The sequence below is a fragment of the Pseudogymnoascus destructans genome (assembly GCF_001641265.1).
Source record: "Pseudogymnoascus destructans isolate 20631-21 unplaced genomic scaffold scaffold_10, whole genome shotgun sequence".
Lineage (NCBI taxonomy): Eukaryota > Fungi > Ascomycota > Leotiomycetes > Thelebolales > Thelebolaceae > Pseudogymnoascus > Pseudogymnoascus destructans.
Window position 1 is genome coordinate 1,179,851 of NW_020167529.1, and position 25,499 is coordinate 1,205,349.

The window sequence follows — 25,499 nt, forward strand, 5'->3', positions numbered from 1 at the left end:
TATGAGAGTGCGAGTTGGAGGCTAAACGGATGCTATCCTATAGGTCTACTATGAAGGATACAAAAAAGATGAAGGGGGAACCCCGTTGAGTCTGTTTCCTTAAGTACCCGAAACAGGCCCGACTCGGTTATTCCAACCCTAGCCCTGAACCTTCCACCGCAACAGGTCGGCATCGACCCTGAACCCTACACCCTTACCGTCCCCCACTATAGTGTAACTCGCTATGTGCTCCTCTGCTGGTTCGAAACCACACCGAGTCGGATTTCATGCTTGTAGTGACCATAACAGTTCTGAGACAGGTTCTTCGAGTATCTAGGTAAGGAGGCACCCTTACACACATGACATTCCATGGATCGCCGTGGATAACATGGATAACATAATATCCATGATATCCAATGTTATCCATCACGTGAGGTTGCAGCCGTAAGCGCTAGCCATAGCACTAGCACTTAGCCGTAACACTAGGTCCCCCCCTAATAGGCCTAGTCCCTAGCTCTTGGTGATTAAGTAGATGCTGACTACAGTAAAGCACCGTTATAACGATGTATTTGCTGCCAGCAGAATATATCATTATAATGATAATATCGCTATATTGATTCTTATGTAATCCAACTATCTAACGTACTCTGCACCCGTGACTCTTGATCTAATGCCTCAAGAGTGAATTCTAAATGCTCGAGGCCTCGTAAATAGTCTGATTGAAGAGCCTCTTGTTCTTCAGTAAACTCAATCAGAACCTGGAGTGCTTGACGAGCGCTCTTCACAGAATGTAAAGAGCGCTCTTGCAACTCTTTTTCATCATCATCTTGAGTTTGCTAAAGACCTAGATGCTCATCAATAACCTCTTGTAGAATCTCGTCCTCGCTTGGTGTCCCATCTTGTATATCCCTTTCTTCGTCGCTTGGGTTTAGAAAAAGTTAGAAATTACCATAATGTCATGAATATTGCCAGCTCGTGTAACTTGTTCATAGAGTTTGTTGATACCTGGAGGAGTAATTGGAATCGGAAGAGCAATCAGAATGCTGACAAGTGTAGATTTTCGAAAACAGTTATAGATTGTTGTATTTGTGACAAAATGATTCCAGCTCCGTAGAATCCATCAGACCGCAAAGTGTAGATTCATCGATTCGAGTGGGTTTCGATCTGAGGTAAAAGCATCAAGCATAAAAGAGACCCACTGTCGTTGATAATGGCATTTGAATGATTGAATGATGCCTTGATCAAGGGGCTGGAATCGACTAGTACTGTTAGCAGGAAGCCAACAAATACGTATGTTCATTGGAGGAGGACAAAGCTCAAGAGCAGTGTTATGAGCTGAGAAGTTATCCATCGTAAGAAGAACTTGTCGAGTCGTTCCAATATGTCAATAGAAAGCGTGAAGCCATTCGCTCATAATTGTTGTATTCATCCAAGCCTTCCGGCTCGCACGCCATTGCCCTCCCATTGATGGTATATTGATATTTCGAAGTGCGCGTGGCTGTTTATATCGTCCAATCATCCACACAGGTAGGTGATCAGTTCCAGAAGCATTAACACAACAGACGAGGCTCATTCGAGTTTTCTCCTTCTTTAATCCTGGAAGCGTTTGTGTTGCAAGCCCTTGAGACGGCATCATCTTCCAGTGTAGGCCTGTCTTGTCCATATTATAAACGTCCTCTTCTTGAAATTCACCAGCGATAGTTCGTAGAGCCTTCATTTCCTCCTCTGCTGTTTCTGGACAAGAGCCTCCTTCGCCGTGTTTTGTATGGACCTTGATATGATATCGTGCTTTAAATCGATGGAGCCAGCCAGTTGAGAAGTCTGGGCATTGTAGATTATCGTCGTTCGGTAGTTGTTGCCAAATCTCTCGAGCCTTTTCTTGTAGTATATCACCGCTTGTAAAGCCTCCACGCGATTGAATTTGTTGCTGCCATATAATAAGGAGTCGCTCTACTTCTGGCCACTGCCCAACTCGTAGTCGTGATCCCATAGGTTGTATAGCTTTGTCTAGATCTTCGAAATGTGAGCTTAAAGACTCGGAAACTGTCGACTGACTGAGTTTATGGCCGTAGTTCTGAGAGAACCATTCGATACATTGCTTTTGAGAAGGCTTTGGGTGTTGTTGATGTGCCCACTTGCGTAGAGCCCGACGTTGCTCAATAGTTATTGAAAATCGTTTCGTCATTTCAAGGTCTGAATAGGAACACCATAGCACGGATAAAGCGATATTGTAAGGACACAGGGCACCCAGCTCACAGTAATAGCATATGAGAGTGCGAGTCGGAGGCTAAACGGATGCTATCCTATAGGTCTACTACAAAGGATACAAAAAAGATGAAGGAGGAACCCCGTTGAGTCTGTTTCCTTGAGTACCCGAAACGGGCCGGACTCGGTTACTCCAACCCTAGCCCTGATCCTTCACTATAGTGTAACTCGCTATGTGCTCCTCTACTGCTTCGAAACCACACCGAATCAGATTTCATGCTTGTAGTGACCGTAACAGTTCTGAGACAGGTTCTTCGAGTATCTAGGTAAGGAGGCATCCTTACACTACCCCCCGTCTTAAGAGAGTGCTTTGTCCGCAAAACATGCCACCCGCCTATAGTCCGGAACCCATCCGGGTAGCGTCAGTGAGCTTAGGCATTCTTTGTCGTAGGGTATGCGCGCGTGGCCGCATTAGTGACAACCGCATTGGTCTGATGTGACGGGAGATGGAAAAATAGTCCTGGAGCAGTAATACCGTATCAGCTCCGTCTGGTATGCGACTACTTTTTGATTTCTTTGTTCGATCTCTGGCTTAGTGGTGATGGTCCGAATGAGCACCGGGAGATATCCGCTACAGGTACGTGTCGAAAGTTTCCCATCGCACAAGGAGGGTGGCTGCGCTAACCCGATTCGGGTGTCATTGTTGTAAGCCAAATCTGAGTTCAGAGCTTCGCCCACTTTCTCATTTTTTATTCTTTACTTCACAACAACAACGCCCACAAACCGCCCTCTGAGACCAGTAAGTGGCCACTCCCCGTCCGTTTCTTGATCGTCTACTAACTGATTGTATAGTACATCCACAATCTGCACGAACGAGTAGGTGATGGGAGCGCGTTGGCGCGATGGTGATAACTTGGGCTTGGCTGACAGAATCTAGATTCCAAAAAAAAATATCGAAGATGCCTGTTCCCACCCCCTCTGGGGCCCTTACGGTTGCCTTCCGCGTGCTCTGTCTGTGCTGCCTTTGGGCCAAAGCCCGTGGGATTCAGTCCCACGACTGCGTCTGGTCCCCGACCAGCTCGAAGTGTGGGTACTGCACCGCGCAGCACTCGCCTTGCGTCCTGGTAGGTTTTCTTGTGGGGTTCGGTGTTTGGTTTGGTTAGCAGTTGCTGACTTTGGTGAAAGCTGCCCTGGTTCCTTCAGGAAGAGTTCGCGGCCCTCCTGGCCGCCGAAGAGGCCACCACACTCATTCCCGCTGACGTCGTCGCCGCCGCCACTGAGGCCAATTGGGTGGCCCTCCTGGCCGCCCAGAGCGTGCCCAAGTTCTGCTCCGAGGTGGAGCGTGACCTCTACGAGGAGGCACACGCCACTCGGGCTGCCCTGGAGTTGGGGCTGGCCGTGAGTAGACCCCCTTCCCCTTGGGACTCGGGGTAATTTCGATGCTGACTCTGGGCAGCAAATTCGGTCGTCGCTGCGACGTCTCCGGACGGAACAGGAGAGCGTTCCTGCTCTCTTGGGGGAGTTGGTGGCTGCTGTGGGCAAACTGCCCACCACTGCCGCTCCCGTGGTCGCTCCGACTCGGGGTGATGGAAGGAGGGAGGGGGAGGATGGGGAAGTTGGGGCGGCCTACGGGGCCTAGGTGGGGGAAGACCCTGTGTCGGAGGGGACTCGGGCCTGGCCCTTCGCGTGGGGTCACTTCGACCCTTCGTCTCTCATGGTCATAGCCGCTTGTTGCAACGCCGGTGAGACGTTTGGGAAGGGTGGCTCCCGCAAGGGTTACGGTGGTGAGTGCGCCCTGGCTGAGAGGGTATTTTAGCTTAGAGTCGCAGACAGTAACCACTCTGTTTCTTCCGCTTTGTCTTTTCCTCTGTGATCGTAGTTTTGTTCCTTTCCCGTTTGTTCCTTTCCCGTCTCCCCTGCCGTAACCCCTCCGAGTAGTTCTTGAGGTGGTCCTGGTAAATCTGGGTATTCCGTAGTTTTGTTCCTTTCCCGTTTGTTCCTTTCCCGTCTCCCCTGCCGTAACCCCTCCGAGTAGTTCTTGAGGTGGTCCTGGTAAATCTGGGTATTCCGTAGTTTTGTTCCTTTCCCGTTTGTTCCTTTCCCGTCTCCCCTGCCGTAACCCCTCCGAGTAGTTCTTGAGGTGGTCCTGGTAAATCTGGGTATTCCGTATGAAACTCTCTGAGTTTCTGGGGAGAGTTCATGAAGTTTGACGCTGGGTACCACTCCGGGTCCGGATCGTATCCGACCCAACTAACCCTGTATTGTAGTTGCTTCCGGTGGAGCCTTACGGCGAGGATCTTTTCCACTTCCCATTCCTCTATGCCATCTATCACTTCGCTGCTAGGTGTAATGGTGGGTGCACCAGATGTGAGAATCTAGCCACCCAAGGAAGGGATGATTTTACTAAGACAACACACTGTCTTAGGAAACAGAGCCAAAGGGTTGTAGCTTAGACTATTCCACAACGCAGCAATCAGGTGTGTGATGTAGTGAAGTGGTTCAGACAAGTTGCAACAAATGTTGAGTCTGGGAACTCAGGGGTAAGTCAGAGGTTAACACCTCACTGACTTTTCAGAAACAAGGAGTAACAAGATGAATGCTTGGAAGCTTGTAAAAGACGTGGAAGTATGTGATAGTCGATTTACTGTATTGTCTGCTTGCCCTTTCTTAAGGAAAGGGCAATCCTATTTATGCCAAAGGAGTGTAGTTCTCTCATTTTCCATGACTTTCCATGACTAACCAGGCTTGGTAAATGTATTAGAAATCAAGTGCGACCCACAACTAGCTTGCTAATCATGTAGTGAACGTAAGAGAATCCCATAGAACCATCTCTTGGGTTCCTAGCCTATAGGAAGTGAAAAGGAGGTCCAAGGTCAGAGTACCTATAGATAAATTATGTCATAACTTAACCAATCTTGTGGGTAACTAAGGAGCGATGACGTGTAATGAATCATAGAGGGTTGTAGAAGCTTTTGGAGCTATCGTTCATGTTCCTAGGCCTCTAGTTGGTAGAGATATGCCATGTGGTAGTATTGGCCTACCCCCTTAAGGAGGAGATTTTCTTAATAACTTGTTTAATGAGTGTCCAAATGATATGCTGTGATGTATGTAGCATAAACAGATGTAGTAGAAGAGTTTGCAGCAATCGTTGAGTAGTATTGCTTCTGTTGTTGGTGTGATAAGCCAAGATATGTATGGTGACTTGTAGGTTTGAGGAGGAGATTTCTAAGTTTGCTCTTGAGTTTGATAGCAAACTGAGTGCAATGAATGTCAGTATGACACTAGGCTCAGGCGGATCCTGACCAGGTAGGGGGTTGTTCGGGTCCTTCATGAGGACGTCTGGTGAGAACACATTGTGTATTTGAGAACTGGTAGGTAGTTCCAATCGAAATGCGTGCCCAATCCGTTCCAACACCGTATATGGTCCGACCCATTGTTGGCCCAGCTTGCGGCTAGGACGAGAGTTTTTCAAATTTTTGGTCGATAGGTACACTCTATCTCCTACGTCCCAGTCGATGGCCCTTCAGCGTCGATTCGCGTGCTTAGACATTTCCTCTTGTGCCTTTGCCATGTTTTCCTTTGCGTGGACCCATGCGGTATGCATTCGGTCTGCAACCGCCTTGGCTTCCTCTTGGTTTAGGGTCTCCTGGGGGTTGGTGCTTTTCAGAGTGTTCCAATCCCAACTCGTACGCGGATCGGTTCCGTACTTGAGTCTGTAGGGGGTCATGCCAATGGATGCGTGGGGGAGTGTCATTTGCACGCGGTCCATTATGGGGATGAGTTCGCTCCAGTTATCCTGATAATGGGATACGAATGGCCTCAGTCTCTGATTGATGTATCGGTTCATGATTTCCGTCTGCCCGTCAGTCTGCTTATGATAGGCAGTCGACAGCTTAACCTTAACGCCGATAAATCAACAGAACTCTTGCCAAAAGGATGATACGAATTGGGGTCCGTGGTTGCTTACAATCGACTCCAGAGTGTGTCCGAATCGGTATATCCATTCGATGAACAATTGCACCATCTGCCGGGCAGTTGTGGTTTTGTAGCAAGGTATTGTCACTGAACTCTTTCCGAGTCGGTCCATAAACACTAAGATGCTATTGTATCCATGCTTGTCCCTTGGGAACTCCTTGAAGTCCATGGTGAGGTGTTGCATAGGATATTCAGGTACGGGTAGTGGGTGTAGCAAGCCTTGTTGCTTAGTGACATTGGTGTGAGAAAGCCGGCATGTCACGCAGTTTCGTACATACCGCAGACAGTCCGCTTCCATCCCGACCCAATGATACTTTGGAGCGAGCAATTGGTAGGTTTTCCTGCCACTTGGATGTGCTGACGACACTTGATCGTGCGCTTCCCGGATCAGTTTCGTACATAGGTCGGTGTGGCGATTCACACATAGGCGGCCTTTGTACAGGAGGAGCTGGTCGTTCATCGCGAATCCGTCCGGTAGGGGTTGTTTCGCGTGAGTCTCGGTGAACCAGGACATTGAGTCGCTCAGGCGAAAACATGAACCCAATGTCGCCTTTTTCGTTGCTACGCGTGAGAGATACAATGACAATTTCACTCTCTTCACCCTGGTAGTTATCTGAGGTCAAGAAGGTTAGCGAGGGCTTTGGAACATAATAGCCATTGACGTACCGATCGTGGAGATTTTGATAGGTCGTTTGTTGATATTTGCGCTGGCCTCCGAAAGTAAACCTGCTCGAACAAGATCGAAGGAATCGAGATCGTTGAGAACCGGATCGTTCTCTACCATAAGGTGATCACGAAGGAGGCGCAGCTGCCCGAGATAAGGAGTAAGTATGACAAGCTTGTCAGTCCCGTATCCTTGTTGCCCAAGATAGCGGACGCATTTCAACACAAGGTCAACCTCAAATGAATTACTCTTGCTGGTCCTCGATTCAGGGTCTCGACGGTCTGCAAGCTCTTGGGCATCGACCTCTGGATACATGTGGTTGAAAAAGACCACCCGGTCTCGGACCCCACGTACCGGTGTCCGATTCAGTGTCTTGTCAGCGTCTTGAAGGGTGGGGTATGTTAAGTGCCTGACCAAAGATGAGATTTCCGGGCACATGCGGTGTTGCTTGGACAGCGTGGTGTGGGGATATTTTGCGAGCACAAGCCGCTCAAACATGGACCGGTTGAGGTCATATCCATCGCCTTTCTCGACACTGATTGCGTAATTGCTATACTTTGGACGCAACTGTTTGTGATCTCCGATGAGAATGAGCTGCTTAGTATTTGGCGACAGTGCAGTCAGAACGTGGCTTTCCAGAATTTCGCCGGCTTCCTCAACCAGGACAACTCCTGGCGCGGCATCGAGAAGATCGGAAGCATACTTGGCGGCAGCTGTTGTGGTGCAACCGATGACTCTCATTCTTTTGAGAGTCTGTGCTGTCCGCTCTCCCAGGACTTGTGCCAAACGCTGCTGATATTTGTTGTAGCGTGAAAGTAGAGTGGCGACTTTGGACGCTTGTCCGTCCAACAGAGCGGTAGTCCAACGTTTCATAAGTTCCAGTCTAGAGTTCGCGTCCATGGCCCAGATTTCATAATGTTCCACGGCTTGCTTTTTGAAAATACCAGCATCCTCACCTCGCAACCATCTGTCATAGAGGTAATCTGGCTTGATTTCCTTTCCACCCTTGCCAACGCGCGTCATTCCGCCTTCCTCGTCGGGCACAAGTAGTGCTGGATAGAAATGATTATCATCATCGCTGAACTCAAGGTAAGCAAATATGTCCTTCCACGATACTCCAGTCTGGGTATAAGACTTGAGTTCGATTGACAGCTCAGTCAGGTAGACCTCAACGAGTTTTTCCAAGTTGTTGACTATCTCCCACTTAGTGCGAGATTTACTATAGCCACCAGTTCTTTGTCTCTCGAATAAGTTCAAGGGCGCGGTACGTGGTGTAGATTTTGATCCAAGTCGAACAATACTCTGCGGTGGAATCCCATTGTCCAGAAGGTCTTCAAGAAACTGGTCTAGTGCATGATTGGTGTAGCTTAGAACAAGAATAGTCTCGCTTGTGTGCTCGTACAAAGCTTTTGCGATCAAAGCACCAATAAAAGACTTGCCCGTTCCTGGTGATGTCAATGGTTGTGATTAAACGAGCACGCAATTGATAAACTTACCTGGCGGTCCTTGTATCAGACTCACAGACTGTCCGAGTCCAGCGATGAGAGAATCCATTTGAGATTGATCGAGATCGATAGGCTGGTCCATTTTAAGCAGGCGTTGGATGATCGGACTGCCCTTAGCTCGCAGCTCGTCAACAATTGCGCTGTCAACGGCCACGGCAGTCTGAGATGACTCGTCTGGGATTGTCCCTAGGAGGAACTGCGCGAGTGGAATATCTTTCATATCTTGCAGACATCGCAGCACAGGCTCATAGGCAAAGAACGGAGTGTCAACCTGAATATAGTCAACTGGCGTTGTTCCCTTTAAAGCCAACAAAAGGGTTTTGAAAGCATCGTCTCCGCATATCTTCAAGGTGATAGCCGGAGGATCTTCAAGCAATCCAGCTTCATCTCTATCCAAGGTGGCGAAAGCAACGATCTCGTCTCCTTGTAATAAACAGCCGAATGATTGATGCTTAAGGGATCGTGGATTGCTTTTGAGGTAAGTCTTTCTCTCGGCAGCAGACATCTTTGCGAACTTTTCCATGCCAAGCCCGCAGTGTAGCTTCAAAGCACACTGCTTCCATCTCTTCGGCTCCCCACATTCAGTTCCAGCAAGACTGAGGCGCTCAAGAATGACAGGAGGCCGTCTCCCTTTCTTCTTTCCAGTCGCGATGCGAACATCGTCCCTCAGTTCAGCAAGCATGTCTTCCCGAAGGAGGCGAAACTGGTTATCCAGGTGAATTCCGACCCGTTTTTCAGGCTCAGCTTGGGCGATTTCTCTGGCCGGTCTGTAGAATGGTTGCGTGTCTGACATGAATTCGTCTGCAGTGGGAAATATTGCTGTCTCGCGGTAGTCACTGAAGTCGTTGTCATGTCGACCTCCTGGTCCAGCGTTGTCCGGGTTGGCATTTGCGCTACTTTCTTTAGCTTTCAAGAAGTGTTGAATTTTGTAACCGAGAACGCGAGTTTTATGGGATGATGATTCCAGAAGAGATCCTGAACTCGTTACAGATTTTGCGGTTTCCATTACTTCGATGTTGTCATTAGAAGGCATCGAGAGAAGCTCCCAAAGAAGCCAAGCAAAGCCATGTGTTGCATTCTCATTGAGAGAGCCATTTTTCTGCGAAACAATCAAGGCATTCCAAAGAGTGGGAGGATCAGCAATGATGACAAGGATATCTTGAAGAAACTGGCCGCCAGAAATTTGCTTGATGGCAGGGTCAGAGATATATTGAAGAAATACTGCAATAAATTGGTTGATGTAGTTGGTGGAGGTGTCGAGCCTCAGAGCTCGACGAAGTGCGTCAACAGAAGGTTGCTTTGCAAAAAGTCTCTCCACACAAGTTACACGGTCGTCTTGTGCGCATAGAGCTTCAAAAAACAGCTTCGCACGATCAGCATTAGTGATGGAGGATTTCCCAAATGCAATGGATCCAAGGAACTTCTTTAACTGGACCGCTCGATCTCCGTTGAATGCCATTAGAATATCGCAAGGAGAAGAAGCTGTGTGCCAATAGTGACCCTACAGGGAGTGATGGAGTCTTAGAACATGTTCCCGGTGAATCACGGTTGAGAGAAAATGCCTGACGTACCTCTAGCCAACAGTAGCAATAAATCTTTGTGAGTTCCGTACTTTCTTTCTTCAAGTGGAGGCCTACCTACTTCTTCCAGGTAGTAAGTCTACGTAAGCTCCTCAGCTGTCGATGACCAAGAGTTGTGGCCTAAAAAGAAGTTCTGTGAACACCAAACAGTTCTGCTCCTCTTCGAAAACGACAACAAAGAGGATAAAAAAGAAGGAATTCTACAACCATCGAACAAGGCGCTGTGGTTGCACTGTTTGCTTCTCGCGTTACACAGCCGCATCTCTCTACCAATAGGGATCTCTAGCCTTCAAAGATAATGCAAGAAAGCGAAAGCGATGCGCTCAACAACATAAAAGCAAGGGGTCGCCTGCCTCATGTGGTGCCAACAAACCTACAAAAACGCCCACATTTTAGTCTCCCGACTAATTGAAGCCTTTCTTCCGCAATCATCAAACTCAATCTTGCTTCAGCGCGAACGATAATTGATTCAAAGGCCAGCGAGAGCGAAAATTCACGAGATGTTCTCGTCGAGCAGTTATGATCGATTTGGCGGTCGCGGCCGTGGTCGTGGTCGTGGTGGTTACAGCGGACAAGGCTGGCGTTCAGCAGCTCCTGGAACTCCAAGAAGTCCATCACCGCCAATCGGCCCAGTCTTGACTACCATCCGTTACAACGAGCTGGAGGCCGATCAAGTCTCATCCAGCGAGGCCACAATCACAGGTCTAGAAGATGTCGCATCGTACAACTGGCTCAAAGCAAATGAGCCAACGATCATGACTCCTGGTTGATATTTTCACAACTTAAGTTCTCACAACATCAGAAAAGCCCTAACGTAAGAGCAGGCAAGCCTCCAAAGTGGACGCCCACAGCCAGGCCGACTAAGCTCTCAGAAGACAATCCCAACGGCACTTACTATCGAGACCAAAACGCTGCGTACTTCCCATCGTATCCTATGGAGCCAGTCGTTCGCTCTATCTTCGAAGCACGCCCTGATTTCAATACCCAGGAAGTCGACGTCTTCGGTTGCGGAAGTACTTTTGGAAACTTGCTCAGGTTTGCGCGCAACGTCGAAACCGAGAAGCCATTTCGATTTCTAGTTGAGGTGGTGGGTGAGACAGTCTTTTTGATCCGAAGAGAGAACTCGCCAAAGGAAGTGATTGCAGACATTCGTGGTTATGGGCATACTTTCCCTGAAGGGAACACTACCTGGGATGCCGACCTCCAGAGTTCTGATACTCATCAACGCATCATCCGCTACCAGCTTGGTCATCTCAACACAATCATCCGATTTGAAGCGGACGGCTATCTTGCAGAGAAAGTTCCAGCGCAGAAGACGTATGCTAGCCCGGCAAATCGGGAGGTAAAGGAAGACTTTCTCACGTCAGCCCTTGCAGCAAACACCATTAGTGGGCACACGCCCAAGGACTCGGACAGCCTAAGGGTCACTCGAGGTCAAGGATCTGTACCCCAGTCTACAGTTTTCGATCTGAAAACACGCTCAATCAAAAAGAAGCACCATGACACCACGATATCCGACCAAATTCCCCGCCTTTGGATCCGCCAGATTTCATTCTTCGTTCTCGCATACCACGACCATGGCCTCTTTAGATCAGAAGAAGTCACGGTCCGCAACATCAAACCAGATGTCGCAAGGTGGGAGAGCGACAACAAGGGAGACGTGCGTAAATTGATCAATCTTATCAAAAAAATTGCGAACGTCGTTAAGGCTACGCCGGGACGAAAGCTGGAAGTCCGGTATCTATATGGGCTTGGATTGGAACTAAGGGAGCAAGCCGATGGAGTGGCCTCTGTCTTGCCCAATGATCTTTCTGCACAGTGGGCTGATCAAGGCAGTCGGACTGAATCTAGTGGTGTAGTTCTCAGAAAATGCTCCGCTGATGGAGCCGTAGGTCCTGAGCACGATTCTGTTGAGAAAGGGGTGGCTCTTGATAAAAAGATTACTGATGCTTTGGATGATGACGAATATGATTGGGATAAGAAGGAGGATTATACGGCATGTTCGATGGAGAGTTGTTATTACTGTGGTCATTGTTCGTACTGAGAGTTCGAAGGGATGGGGTTCCTGTATATCAGAAACAGTTGCTTGATGAACAGATGCTCAGTGAATAGTTCCTCAATAGTAGAGGATCTGGTTTCATGTCTCCTTAGAAGCCCAAAAGGAAAGATGAAAAAACTTTTGCCGCGTTGGGCGGAATGCAACATTTTGTCAGTGAATATTGGACTCTTCCAAGTCTCTTCAGAAAGGCACGAGGATATTCATGTCCTAGTCCAAAACCTCTCTAGTGCCTATTCAGAATGTCTGAAATCTTCAACATCGGCCCCCATCATGCAAGACTTTTTATTCTTACAGTAGATATCTCAAATGCACTTCAGGAAGTCTCAGAGTCGGGTGCATCATCCCACAGCTCACGCAGGTCGGAAGGGAATGCCCTTCTGCCCTCTCCGACCAGTCGGACAGGCTGACAAAAGAACGTTGAGATGGGCTTAGCCTAGATGACAATTCGAAACTAGACATGTCGTCCGCGTCACGTCGTAGTGATAACACGTACGGGTGTCCTTCTAAGAGGATTTGCCTCTGCCGCCCCGTCTACCACCTTTGCCCCTCGTATCTCTAGTATCCGTAGAGGCTTGCAAGGCAGATTTGGTGACAGGCTTTGAAGCCTTGGTCTGCTCCTCGATATCGACAAACTAGTCGATAATCCGTGATTTTTGCCGCCCTAATCTAGGCGCTAGCAACGTCATATTTGCTACTACATCTTCTTATAAATAATAAGCTCGATCTGGATTTAGAGAGCCTAATTCTGATAGTTTAGACTAGACAGCTTCTAGATCCAAGACTGCTCGATGTGTTCTAACTCTATTTTTGTAAGCTGTTATCACTTTCTAGCTTATAGAGCTAAACCGCCACAGCTAAGTTAATGGTTTACTTTATAGGCTTCTTTTAACTAAGTACTACTACCTAGTAGCTTAGACTCTTACTTTTTCACCTAGTGGCCAAGAGTACGCCTAGTCAATGTTAAAAGCCATTATGAAGGACTACCTCATCATTAGTTAAGCTTCTAATGCTACTATTACAGAGTAAAATAATGCTATTCTACAGCTCTAAGAAGAAATTCAAGACAAGGATGAAAAGATTACTAAACTGCAAGGCATTCAAAAATATCTTGAGAATACAGCTCCTATTCGCAATGTAGTACCTGTAAGGACGCAGGGCACCGTATCACGAGAAGTGGCATATGGGAGTGCGAGTCGGATATGAGTCGGTGCAATCCTATAGGTCTACTACGAAGGATACAAAAAAGATGAAAGGGGAGCTTATAGCTTCCTACCCCTTATGTACCTAAATGGGGTCCGACTCGGCTAGGCCTTAGCGTACCGGTAGATCCACTCCCGTCTGCCGCCCGAATCGACCCCGACCCTAGAACATCTATGCTGCTATACTACTATGTCGCCTATTCCGCGTTGTCTTACGGGTCCGAGGGTACCCCGTGTAAGGAGGCATCCTTACATTACCCCCCCCCTTGAGAGAGTGCTTTGTCCTCAAAGCGCGTGGCTCCGTGTGCCGACCGAATGGTAGCCGAGTGTCGGTATGGTCTAGGTAGTCTTTGTTCGAAGATCGTGGTGCTGAATGCGTCCGTGGGATGGATCGCGGAGCGTGCTTTGTTCCTAATAAAAGCGGGTTGTTGAGGTCCGAGTTGGCACCGTATAGTATCCAGTTGTGGTGTTGCGCGTCGCGAGTTTCTTAGTTACTGTGCGCGCGCTACTACTCCTCAGAAATTCATTGTTCTAAGCGGTTGTTATGGAGCAACCGATTCCACCCAGGATTCGAAGGCTTCTTTTTACAACAACACCGCCTACGAACCCACCTCCCGAATCCAGTAAGTAGCCCCTCTTGTTCGTATACTGTATACTAATCTGATTGTTTCATAGGAAACAAAACAAACCAGACGACCGAGTAGGTGATGATTGCGCGCCGACGCGTAGGTGATAACTTCTGGGCTTGGGGCTGACGGTTTTGTAGGAAACCTTTTCGCGAAGATGCCCGTCCTGCTGCCCCCCGGGGCCCTCCCGGCTGCGTACCGCGTCCTCTGTATGAGATGCGTGCGCTGTATTGGGACACCCGACGATGCTCCCATGGAGCACGAGTGCGTTTGGAGCGAGAAAAGCTCCAAGTGCGCCTACTGCGTGAAGCAGAAGGCACCATGTGTGCCGGTGAGTTCTCGGGTGCTGTTCGGTCTGGTGGTTGGTTTCCTGTGCTGACTTTCTGGGGGATAGATTCTCTGGTTCCTCGAGGAGGAATATGCCGCCATCGTCGCCGCCGAAGCGGCCACCCCTCCCATCCCGGCCACCACCCTCAAGACCTACAAGGAGGTCGCGCGCGTGGCCGACCTCTCCAGCGCCGCCATGCCGGCCCTGCGCTCCCCCTTTGAGGGGGCGCAGTACATTCAGGGGCTGGCCACCCTCGCTGCCATCAAGGTAAGTTTTCCCCTTTCTGTTGTTCTTGTTCTGGGTCTGACTCCTAGGTAGGACCTCACCGCCGCGGTGGAGGGGTTGAAGGAGGATACGGGGAAGCTCCTCGCGGGGCAGGCCCGCGCCGTCTCCTTGCTGGGGACGGTGGATAAAACCACCGACAAGGTGGGGAAGGAGGTGAGCTTCGTGGCGACTGCGGTCGCGAAGGTGGAGAAGGCGGTGGGGAAGTTGGCCGGGGCTGTTGCGGTGGCTCCCCGCAATGGCGGGAAGAGGAAGAGGGGGGAGGAGGAGGAGGGGAATGGGGAGAACCCGATTGGGTGAACGGGCCCTGTGCCGGAGGGAACTCGGGCGTGGTCTTTCGCGTGGGGTCACTTCGACCCTTCGTCTCTCATGGTGGTAGCCGCTTGTTGCGACGCCGGTGAGACGTTTGGGAAGGGTGGCTTCCGCAAGGGCTACGGCTCTGAGGGTGCCCTGGCTTAGAGGGTGTTTAGTTTAGTGTCGTAGGTAGCAACGACGCTGTTTTCCTCTGCTTTGCCGTGCCTCTCGTGATCGTAGCTTGGTTTGCCTGTCTCCCATTCCGTGATCCAGCCGGGTAGGTCCTGCGGTGGTCCTGGCAGGTTTGGGTACTCCGCGTGGAACTCCCGGATTTTGTAGGGGGAGTTCTTAAAGTTTGAGGCGGGGTACCATTCCGGGTCCGGATCGTATCCGACCCAGGATACCTGGTATTGAAGTTGTTTTCGCCGGATCCTTACGGCGAGGATCTTTTCGACCTCCCACTCCTCTAGGCCGTCTACGACTTTGCTGCTTGGCTCAGGCGCTGCTTGACCGGGCAGCGGGTTATTCGGAGCCTTGATGAGTACGTCTGGAGAGAAGACATCGTGTATTTGGGAACCCTTCGGTAGGTCTAGTCGGAAGGCGTGTCCGATTTGTTCCAGTACCGTATAGGGTCCGACCCATTGTTGCCCCAGCTTACGGCTAGGGCGGTGATTTTTCAGATTCTTGGTCGATAGGTAAACCTTGTCTCCTACATCCCAGTCAATGGCTCGTCGGCGTCGATTCGCGTATTTAGACATATCCTCTTGTGCTTTGGCCATGTTCTCCTTTGCGTAAATCCATGCGGAGTGCATGCGGTTTGCTACTGCTTTGGCTTCCTTCTGGTTCATGACTTCCCTAGGGGTCGTGGCTTTCGGGGTTTCCCAGTCCCAACTGGTGCGCGGATCAGTTCCGTACTTGAGTCGGTAGGGGGTCATTCCGATCGAGGCATGGGGAAGGGTCATTTGCACCCGATCCATGATGGGAATGAGCTCGCTCCAGTTGTCCTGGTAATGTGATACGAAGGGCCTCAGTCTCTGATCGATATACCGATTCATGATTTCCGTCTGCCCGTCGGTCTGCTTGTGATAGGCTGTCGACAGCTTGATCTTGACGCCGATGATCCGGCAGAACTCGTGCCAGAAGGATGACACGAATTGGGGTCCGCGGTCACTGACGATCGATACCGGGGTGTGCCCGAATCGATATATCCATTCGATGAACAGCTGCGCCATTTGTCGTGCATCTGTAGTCTTATAACACGGTATGGTCACCGAACTCTTCCCGAGGCGGTCCATAAACACTAGGATGCTGTCGTACCCGTGCTTGTCCCTTGGGAACTCCTTGAAGTCCATCGTAAGGTGTTGCATAGGGTAGTCGGGTACCGGTAGGGGGTGTAGAAAGCCCTGTTGCTTTGTGACATTGGTGTGCGAAAGGCGGCATGTCGCGCAGTTACGCACATACCGTATGCAGTCCGCTTCCATACCGACCCAGCGATACTTCTGGGCAAGCAACTGGTAGGTCCTCCGGCCGCTGGGGTGCGCCGTCGACACCTGGTCATGCGCCTCTCGGATGAGTTTCGTACACAGCTCGGTGTGGCGGTTCACACATAGGCGGTCTTTGTACAGGAGGAGTTGGTCGGCTAGGGCGTACCCATCCGGTAAGGGTTGTTTCGCGCGTGTCTCGGCGAACGACTTCCGGTTGTCTACGCATAGTGCCTCGATCAGATCGAAGGGCATCTGCGCCTTTGGGGGGTCGATGGCATTGATCGATGCTACATAACTGTCGGCCAACTCGGCACTGATACGGGGGTGTAGGCGGGCAGGGCCAAGCAACACCCTCGCACGACTATCCAACTTGACTTTCTGTTGCATTACGAGGTCTTGGTCTCTTCGGCTCAGAATATCAGCCTTCAGGTTATTCTTACCTGCCGTATACGTAATGTGGAAGTTGAAGTCGGATAGTAGTTCCATCCATCGCACCTGCTTCGCGGTGAGAACCTTCGTCGTCATGAAGTATTCGAGCGAGCGGTGGTCCGTATACACCTCGACTCGCTGCGTAACAGAGGCCAACTCAGGTCTCCATTTCGCGAACGCTTTCACGATGGCGAAGAGTTCCTTGTCATGGATTTCCCAGTTGATCTCATGGCCGGTAAGGACGTGGCTGTAGAAGCTCACTGGGTACCAGAGCTGGTCCGGGTGCTCTTGTGATAGCACGCCGGCGACGACTCCGTCTGAAGAGTCGGTCTCTAGCTTCGTAGGCAATTCGGGGTTGAAGTGGTGTAGTGCCTGCACCGCTAGTAGCTGCCGCCGTAATTCTTCAAAGGCGTTCTCACATTCCTCAGTCCATAGGAACGGCTCCGAGGGGCTCGTGATGGTAGTCAGGGGCTTCGCGATCTTCCCGAAATTGCGTATGAACTGGCGGTAGAACCCACAGAAGCCTAGATAGGATTTCACACCGGTAACGGTGGTCGGTCGAATCCAGTTTCGAAGGGGTTCGATCTTGTCGGGGTCCGCCTCGACACCGGAAGTGGTCAGTATGTAACCCAGGTACTTAGTTCGGGTAACATTGAACTCGCACTTCTTGAGGTCGGCTTGTAGCCCTGCCTCACGAAGGCGCTGTAGGACTTTGTGTACGTGCTCTATATGTTCCGTAGGGTCCTCGGAGTATATGAGAATGTCGTCGAGGTAAGCCGTACAGAAGTCGTCCAAGTATTGCATGAGGACGTCGTTCATGTAGCGCTGGTACGTTGCGGGGCCGTTGGTCAGTCCGAACGGCAGCACCTTGCACTTATAAGATCCATATCGAGTCCGAAAGGTAGTATACTCTTCGGAGTCAGGGTGCATTCGTATGCGATGGAAGGCTTGTCGGATATCTAGTTTCGTGAAAATCTTGGCTTTCGACACCCGTCCAAGTAGTTCGTCGATGCGCGGTATAGGGTACGGATCGTTGCGGGTGAGTCCGTTCAGCTTGCGGTAATCAATGCAGAACCTCAGTTTGCCGTCCGCTTTCTTAACGAAGAGTATAGGGGACGCAAAGGGGCTATTGCTATTGACGATGAAGCCTTTCTCCAGGTTCTCCAGCAGGTATTGCTTGGTAGCCTTAAGCTCTTTGGTGCCTTGCCGGTAGAGCGGGGAGAAAGCGTTTGGTAACGGCGCCTCTAGCTGTATCTTATGATCGTATACCCGGTGTGGTGGTAATTTATCAGATTCCGATTTTGAGAAGACGTCGGTGTACTTTCGGTGCACAGGCGGGAGTTTTCTCCTGGATGAGTGATATCGTCTCGTCATCCTCTTCGGATTCTTTTTCCCGAATGATCTGATCGATCTCGTAAAGGCTGGTCTGGAAGAACTCGGCATCGCTTCGCATCATCTCGTGGTGGAAGGCGTTTGCACCGATCTCGCAGATGTGCACCGGCGTGAAGCTTGGTACAGGCTTCGCCGGTGGCAAGAAAGGTACCCCTGGGATCTGAGGTGTACTCGGGGCAGTGTCGGTGGTCATTCCGGAGTCCGAAATTATCACTTTCATTTCCATCGAGCGTCCGCCTGCGCGGCGTCTGTCTTCGTGGTGGATTGCGGCATCCCTACGATTCGCATCCGACTGGTGAGAAGGATGTCGAATGGACGTTTCGCGCGAGTGGTAGGGCAAGGTGATCTCCTTGCTCCAGCTAGGAGTAGGCGGGTACTCCTTTGGCCATACTAGCCGGCTCTTTGCAGAGTCGAGTAGTATTCGGAAGCGGCTGAAAAGCTTCCTCCCAATTATCACATCTTGCGCTCCGAGGTCCAGGAGCACAAAGGGGCAGTTATATATTCGGCGTCCTTCGACTGTTAAGTGCAACCGAATATACTCCGATACGTGACTTTGGATTTTTCGCTGAAAACCACGTATGGGTACAGAGTAGGGCAGTTTCCGTATGGGGCTCTGAAGCGCCTTCGACAGTCGTAGCGCGAAGGGCTTGTTGATGACGAGGTATCCGTTTGCTCCTGTGTCTGCGAGAGCCTTCGTTTGCACACCGAGTCCGTTCAGACTCAGCGTCGTGTCGACTAAGAACTGGGTTCCGCCCAAGAGTTCTTGTAGGTCGAGATCTCGCAGATCACATTTGCGTAGACCTAGGAAGGAGCCTTTCCCTAGGCCTCGTCGTTTTCCTCCAGGGACGCATCCGATTGGAGTTCGACTGCCTCCTCCCACTGCTCTTCGGGTTCAGGGGCTTCGCGGTCAATCTCTTTGACTGTGGGGTTGAGCGGGCACCTGTCCTGGAAATGACCGGGCTTCCCGCATTTGAAACAGTTTCCAGACGCAGCCGGCACGGCGGTCCGCACGCGCCTGTTATGTCCGGCTTGGGGCGGTGGGTATGAAAGGAGTCCTCTGGAAGGAACCCAACGGACTTCTTGTCGTCTTCGGTGGTTGGGTCTTGGCGGCCTCCACAGGCGGGAACCTGGATGAGCCGAGGCGGGCCCGTCCTGGGAAGCTCGACTCGCTGCTCTTGGACTGGGAGCTCAACTCGCCGTTCCTGCGTCGCTCTTGGTCGAAGGCGGTTAAGGCTCGGACCATGGTGAGGTAATCGCCTTTCCATTGGTCCTTCACGACCGCCACGCGGCTGCGGAATTGCGGTGTGAGCTTGTTCCACATATACCGAAACCACTCCGATTGTGATACTTGTCCCGTAATCGCCGCACTTTGGAAGCGGGCTTTGAACTCGGGGAAGGTTTCGTGTAAGTGACCCTTTTTCGCCCATCTGCATATCGTCGAATTCGTTCCGGGCCTGTTCGGTCTCATTACCCGTAAGGTAATATGATCCTAATAGGTCCATCATTTCGTCTGCGCTCTGGAAGCCATGCGTATCCGATAGGTATTGGGGTTCTAGATATTTCTTTGCTAGGCCGGTCGTAGTTCCCCATATCAACGCTCTTCTCGAGACGTCGGTAGGGTAGTGGTCCTCATTGACTACAAGTCGGTCCCGAATGGACGCGCTCCATTGCATAAAGGTATGTTCTATCCCATCGCTGAGCGGCGTAATCTTCTCAGAGATGGTGGATTTCTTGTAACGGTTCGGAGGGTCCACGGTGTACTGTCGGGGTAGACCCGGGATTGAAGGAGAGCGCGCATTGTCGACAGGTGGCAGTCGAACGGTGCCGGGCGTGTTTCGCATTGTCGGTGCAGGCTGTTCGTCTTCGTCGGCCTCAATGGTGCGCACTGGGGCGTCGGCAGCCGGTGGTGGCGTAGACGGTATTCGGGTCTGGCTAGCTACGAGGCTGGCTACCATCGCCTTGAGCTCCCGCATCTCGTTCTCGAGGTTCGCTATGCGATCCGGGGGCTTTCGGATGGCCCTGCGGTCGTGCCCGCTGTGGCGGTTTGCCTAGTTGTCATTCGTAGCGGTTGACCGTCATTGTCGGGTGGTGGTTTTGTGTCGTCTTGCGCGACATCTTGATTCGGGGGTGTATCGAGTCGCAGTCGATACGGAAGAGTTTGACTTCCGGTAGCTCGTAGCTATCACACTCTTGTTCACAATTGCCTCTGTGCTTGAGGGGGTTCTTTAGGATCTCGTATCCTATTCGGCGCCAACGCGTCGGCGACTTTACCAGCTTGCTCTGCAGGATCAAACCCTGATCCACTGGCTGTCCGTGAGTTCTCTGGGGTCACGGCTATTTGGAGTCATCAGGTCTCTACTTCGAAATGTCACCGAGTCGCGGTCGTGGTGTTTCGACAGTTCTCCTGAGTCGTTCCGGTTGTGGGATATTCTTTGAGTACGGCCGTCCCCGGCAGGCGTGATCTTTTTTGTATAATGTAAGGACGCAGGGCACCGTATCACGAGAAGTGGCATATGGGAGTGCGAGTCGGATATGAGTCGGTGCAATCCTATAGGTCTACTACGAAGGATACAAAAAGATGAAAGGGGAGCTTATAGCTTCCTACCCCTTATGTACCTAAATGGGGTCCGACTCGGCTAGGCCTTAGCGTACCGGTAGATCCACTCCCGTCTGCCGCCCGAATCGACCCCGACCCTAGAACATCTATGCTGCTATACTACTATGTCGCCTATTCCGCGTTGTCTTACGGGTCCGAGGGTACCCCGTGTAAGGAGGCATCCTTACATACATGCGAATTGACTATTACTACAGCTACTACCACCTTATATAATAATCCCTATTCAATCGTAATTGATTCATATCCTAACGCCTTTCAATTTTATGTTTTTGCTGCCGTGAAATACGTTAATCATGATTATAATTGATTTTCTAACCCTGAACTACCCCATGCAATGCCATTCATTTTCCCCGAACAATTATGTTCCATTAGGTTCGCGGTTTCGATTCACCATGGGGTGAAATTTTCACAACAACATTAATATATTTTATTTTATTTTACATTTCTTTAGATTTCTAACTACGACTAGACATCAGGCTATCAGAATCTGGATTTATCATTTTGAGGAACTCTATCCACCCGAGTAGTTATCAGTCACCAACAATAAGGCCTGATTTATCTCCGAGTCTGAATTACAATATGTGATAAATGAAGCTGAAAGGGTTTGTTTACATCGTATGATAACCTCGCGCCCATCGCTCTTCCACAACAACTCAACTCAACTCGCACCTTCTCAATCCCCCTCCTTCGCGCCTTCCCTATTAAATTATTACATTCTTATCGAGAGTAAATTCCCAAGATGGCCACCCCCCATTCACACCCACCCAAGCATCGCTCACTCTATAGCTCCCAACATCCATCCCACACTTCTCAGACCCCACGTCACATCACCATATCCCAACCCCTATTATCTCATCCTCTCCCCACCGCACCTCACGCCACCCCCCACCCCCCCAAAAAAAACCAACACCCCACAATGCCCAACGTGACAGAGGCAGTAAAACAGACCATAGCGACAACCCCCCCCACTTCGACAACAACGCATTCAACACAACCAGCCCATCCAGCCCATCATCATACCTCGGGCGCAGCCCACCCAGCTTCAGAACCGGCTTTGTTGATCCTAACTTCGACGTCGCACGTATCGGTCCCTATCTTGGCCCGGAGATCGAAGCGGAACTACAAGCTGCGCGTGACGCGAGAGCATGGAGGATTGAACAAGGTGTTAGAGAGGAGTTGGCCCAGGAGCCCTACGGAGGGGAGGAGTTGGCTCAGAAGGCCTACGGAGGAGATTTTCTGGCTCAGCAGGCCTACGGAGGAGCCTACACCTAAGAGTCGCTGGCTCTGCCACCCTACGGAGGAGAGTCGGTTGCGCCCCTCGTTCCGGAAGAGAGTGTTGAAGATAGGCTGGGATATCTACTGACCGAACCCGCTGCGGCCGCTGCGGCTGTTACGACTGAGGCTGTAAGTGCCTTGAACCCCCACTACAGTCGCTGCACTAAGGGTCTATAAGAGAACGGTTACGTGAGAAAGTGGGAAAAAGCAGCTCTTGCGGCCTGACCACCGAGCCCGGACCAAGCAGACTATCTGCTACAGCTCCTCCCTCAAGCCACGGGAAAGTGGCCCAGAAGTAGTAGTGTCACTTCAGGACCTCGCCGCCGGACAGGTGGAATATCTAACATGGCGCCTCCCCGCCAGAAAGCGGTCCCAGAAGTTGGAGCACGGCTTCACGACCTCTCCGCCGGACAAGTCGGAATGTTTAACACGGCGCCTATCCCCACCCCCCAGGGAGTAAACCTAAACCTCGTAGCGCAGCTCCAGATCTCCTCTACCAACCAGGCGGAATACCCGACGTGTTTCCTGCCGGCCTAACCAGATGCCGGGCTTGGATCCGCACTTACTGGCTAACCTGCCGCCTCCCCCCTCTGCCCCCCTGCCGGACCTAGAGACGCAGTTTCGCGAGATGTTCGCAAGTTGGGCGCTGCTAATGCGGCGCAGGCTGCTGGGCCTGCCGAGCCCGTTGTTCCGCTGCATCAAAGAAGTTGGTCGTGGTGTGCTGTCTGGCGACGTGGATAGGGAAGAAGGATACGGAGGATAAGTGGGTTGCGATGCCAGGGCAGGGGACGAGGAGGGGTGGGGGATGGATATGGCGAATCCGTCCGAGAGGGAGTGGTTGGAGGAGACAGATTTGTAAGGGGTTGGAGGTGTTGAAGGAGATGGATGGGGAGGGGGTGTTGATGTTTTCGGGGGTAAGTTCCCATTTTTATATTTCGTCACCTGATTTGGGTCCGAGGGATTTTTTAGGGTTGTTTTGGTTTGGCAGTTTGTTTGGCTTTGGTATTTTGTTATCTTTGTGGTTTTTTCATATTTTGCATGTTTGTTTCATTACTGTCCTGAGATTTACGATTTGCTTGGTCTTGGCTCTCCTCTGTTAGTACCTTGACCTTTATAATCCCTTCACTTGTTTTTTTCTTTTTTCTATCTTGGGACTTATGATTTGTCTGGGCTTCATTACTCCGTGGAATAGTATCTAACATTATGTAGGGGCCCATGGTATGACAACAGAATCTCAGCGGCAAAATCATACCGGGATTTCGCCAGAGCTTCAAACTATTGGGCTACCTCAAGGGCGACAAGTACAAAGATTACTCCTCCCGCATCATCACCGAGGACCGCGCCATGGATTCCCTCCAGAACGTCATGTACTCCCTCATCGAGTTCAACATCCGCTACAAGAACTTCCCGGAGGAAATGACGGTCATCAGCTACGAGCTCAAGCGCCAGCGCTTCGAAAACTTGCACTTCAAGACGGCCAAAGCGATACTGTTCCCGACGGCGCAGGCAGGTATCGATGTCTCATGGCAGGGAATCCCGACATTTATCGGCATCGACCCGCGAGATCTGACGGAGAATTACAGATCCGAGAAGGCAATCGCTATAGGTGAGCTGGAGATGCAGATAATGGATCTCTGGACGGGATCCCCGTATGGCCTTTCGGAGGAGTTGATGAACAGAAAGGAGAAGAGGAATAGGTGGGGGATCGATCTCTATTATCAACTTGTTTTTGCGGGGGGGGCTGAGCTGGTTGCGGCTCTGGAGAGGAATGCTAAGGCAGCTCCTCCTATTGAGGAGGTTATGGATATGAGTGTGAATTGAGGGTGGGGCGTTGGGCTGGGTATTGTTCGTGTATAATTTGTTTTTGGGGGCATTTTGGCACCATTGTAGAGTTTATCGGTAGGATAGAGGGTTATGGAGTTGAGTGGTATGGTATTGGATTAAGGAATTAGGAGGTTGGTACGTAGTGGGGTCGTTTATGCGTAATGGTAGTATTGGAGTTTCACGGCAGGATGGAGGGTTATAGAGTTTGTTGCATAAACCTGATGGCATTCAAGCTCAATTTTATACTTGTTGAGATGAGATACTGTACTTGCTACACCCGGCTATAAACTTCCAAACACATCCAACCCACACATTCTACAACTTATTCTCCTCCTGCGCCGCCAGTACCCTAAACCCATGCCTGGGCGCATGCACCCTTACCGTCCCCTTCTGCGTCTTAACCTCAATCACAATCTCCTCCCCATCCAACCCACCAACGTCCCCTGATCCTTATGCGTAACCCCCGAATCAGTAGGATGCACCAGCACCTCCTGCCCCGCCTTCAACCCCACCGGATCCCTCTCATCCACTCCCCTCAGCCCCTCCGCCCACTCACTCCCCCAAATCTTCTCCGCGGCCTCGAAACCCTTAAGTGCCTTCGCATTCCCATTCGCCTTCCGCGCAGCCCCCACCGCGGCATTGAAACGCTCCACCCACGCAAACACTTTAGGAAATGTCTCCTTGCTCGCCACCTCAGCGGGAATGGCGCCGGGCATACCGAACACCCAGTGGAGAGGCCATATGGCCTCGAGATCAACGCTCGAGACCTGGGGGGTGTTGAGGAGCCACTTCCGCCCGTCGGCGAGGAGTCCGTTCTCTAGGAAGGCGATGGCGGCGCGGACTTCGACTAGGGATTCTGGACGGGCGCGCTCGAGGAAAGCGGCGGACCAGGGACGGCCGCTCATAGCGGCGCGGTCGGCAGTGAATTTAGGGTCCTTGAATAGAGGGAGGGAAGTAGGAATCAGCAGCGCCGCACGGCAAAGAGACCGCCGTCCGTGGTGGAGGTGGAGAACAGTGCAGCGAGGGCGCGGTGCTCGGGGGTGGTGGGGGAGAGCGCTGGGTGTGCTGAGGAGGGGGGGAATAGCTCGTCGAGCTTGGAGAGGATGAGGCGCGTGTCGTTGTAGATGTCCCGGCCGATGGCGACGATGGGGATGCGGCGGTAGGCGACGCCCAGGGCCTCGACGTCGGGGCGCGGCATGATGGGTGGCTGGACGCATTCGGAGAAGGGGATGTTGCGGAGGTTGAGGTACCAGACTATACGACGAGCGTAGGGAGAGTAGGAGTAGTGGTAGACGATGATATCTCTTGAAGAAGACATGGTTGCGGTTGGTGGTGTTTGGAGGTTGAAGTTTATAGATATTGGAGTGACGTGGTTACAGGTTGCTTTATATCCAATTCGAGTCGGGCAGATCAATTGCTTCGCCGTAGTAAATCTCTTGACTTGGATAGTAAGATGTGCAGTTCAAAGAGAGATAGCTTCAATTAAAAGGATCAGTGACTACTTATCATTGTGTTCTTGGATCTTGGAAGTTGGCACGACAAGCATTAAAAGTGTGGGGTAGCTAGTTTGGGGAGCCGAGGTCCCAAAGCCAAGGAATCTGGATGCATCTTCAGCCCACTCTTAAAAACAGCCAATCACGTGCCTTAAATTTACAGCCGTCCCGTCAGATAGATTGTTGAACAAATAATTGGAGTTTGACGACTTGATTGAGTAAACTATGGGTGCGAAGCCCTATATATACATATAGCCAGTATACAAGCTACAGAGAGAGAGCACAGGAC

The 25,499-nt window shown here is 51.0% G+C and overlaps 5 protein-coding genes across 5 annotated transcripts; 3 read left to right on the forward strand and 2 right to left on the reverse strand.

Moving 5' to 3' along the window:
• Positions 1 to 5,888: 5,888 nt before the first annotated feature.
• On the reverse strand, positions 5,889 to 9,787 carry VC83_06334 (uncharacterized protein; the record flags this gene model as incomplete). Its single annotated transcript, XM_024469935.1, has 3 exons — positions 5,889 to 6,772; positions 6,826 to 8,268; positions 8,320 to 9,787. 3 exons carry the CDS (start codon positions 9,785 to 9,787, stop codon positions 6,387 to 6,389), a joined length of 3,297 nt encoding a protein of 1,098 aa, XP_024324141.1. The 3' UTR covers positions 5,889 to 6,386.
• Positions 9,788 to 10,063: 276 nt separating this feature from the next.
• VC83_06335 (uncharacterized protein) lies at positions 10,064 to 12,111 on the forward strand. Its single transcript, XM_024469936.1, has 2 exons — positions 10,064 to 10,673; positions 10,733 to 12,111. The coding sequence occupies exons 1-2, from the start codon at positions 10,409 to 10,411 to the stop codon at positions 11,950 to 11,952; spliced, it is 1,485 nt and encodes a 494-aa protein (XP_024324124.1). The 5' UTR covers positions 10,064 to 10,408; the 3' UTR covers positions 11,953 to 12,111.
• Positions 12,112 to 21,010: 8,899 nt separating this feature from the next.
• Positions 21,011 to 21,988, forward strand: VC83_06336 (uncharacterized protein; the record flags this gene model as incomplete). The annotated part of the gene is made up of 2 exons (XM_024469937.1): positions 21,011 to 21,015; positions 21,572 to 21,988. 2 exons carry the CDS (start codon positions 21,011 to 21,013, stop codon positions 21,888 to 21,890), a joined length of 324 nt encoding a protein of 107 aa, XP_024324142.1. The 3' UTR covers positions 21,891 to 21,988.
• Positions 21,989 to 23,108: 1,120 nt separating this feature from the next.
• Positions 23,109 to 23,714, forward strand: VC83_06337 (uncharacterized protein; the record flags this gene model as incomplete). The annotated part of the gene is made up of 2 exons (XM_024469938.1): positions 23,109 to 23,111; positions 23,160 to 23,714. 2 exons carry the CDS (start codon positions 23,109 to 23,111, stop codon positions 23,712 to 23,714), a joined length of 558 nt encoding a protein of 185 aa, XP_024324125.1.
• A 211-nt stretch (positions 23,715 to 23,925) lies between these two features.
• VC83_06338 (uncharacterized protein) lies at positions 23,926 to 25,225 on the reverse strand. The gene is made up of 2 exons (XM_024469939.1): positions 24,694 to 25,225; positions 23,926 to 24,652 (listed from the first exon to the last, which is right to left on the reverse strand). Exons 1-2 carry the CDS (start codon positions 25,033 to 25,035, stop codon positions 24,125 to 24,127), a joined length of 870 nt encoding a protein of 289 aa, XP_024324136.1. The 5' UTR covers positions 25,036 to 25,225; the 3' UTR covers positions 23,926 to 24,124.
• Between the last annotated feature and the right edge of the window lie 274 nt (positions 25,226 to 25,499).

What these genes read in the sequence shown, in the direction of transcription:
- VC83_06338 (XM_024469939.1), bottom strand. Translation starts at nt 25,035, where the DNA reads ATGTCTTCTTCAAGAGATATCATCGTCTACCACTACTCCTACTCTCCC. An exon ending in CGGACGGCGGTCTCTTTGCC is followed by an intron (nt 24,653 to 24,693) that starts GTGCGGCGCTGC and finishes CCTCTATTCAAG; the next exon opens with GACCCTAAATTCACTGCCGA.
- VC83_06335 (XM_024469936.1), top strand. Translation starts at nt 10,409, where the DNA reads ATGTTCTCGTCGAGCAGTTATGATCGATTTGGCGGTCGCGGCCGTGGT. An exon ending in GCCAACGATCATGACTCCTG is followed by an intron (nt 10,674 to 10,732) that starts GTTGATATTTTC and finishes ACGTAAGAGCAG; the next exon opens with GCAAGCCTCCAAAGTGGACG.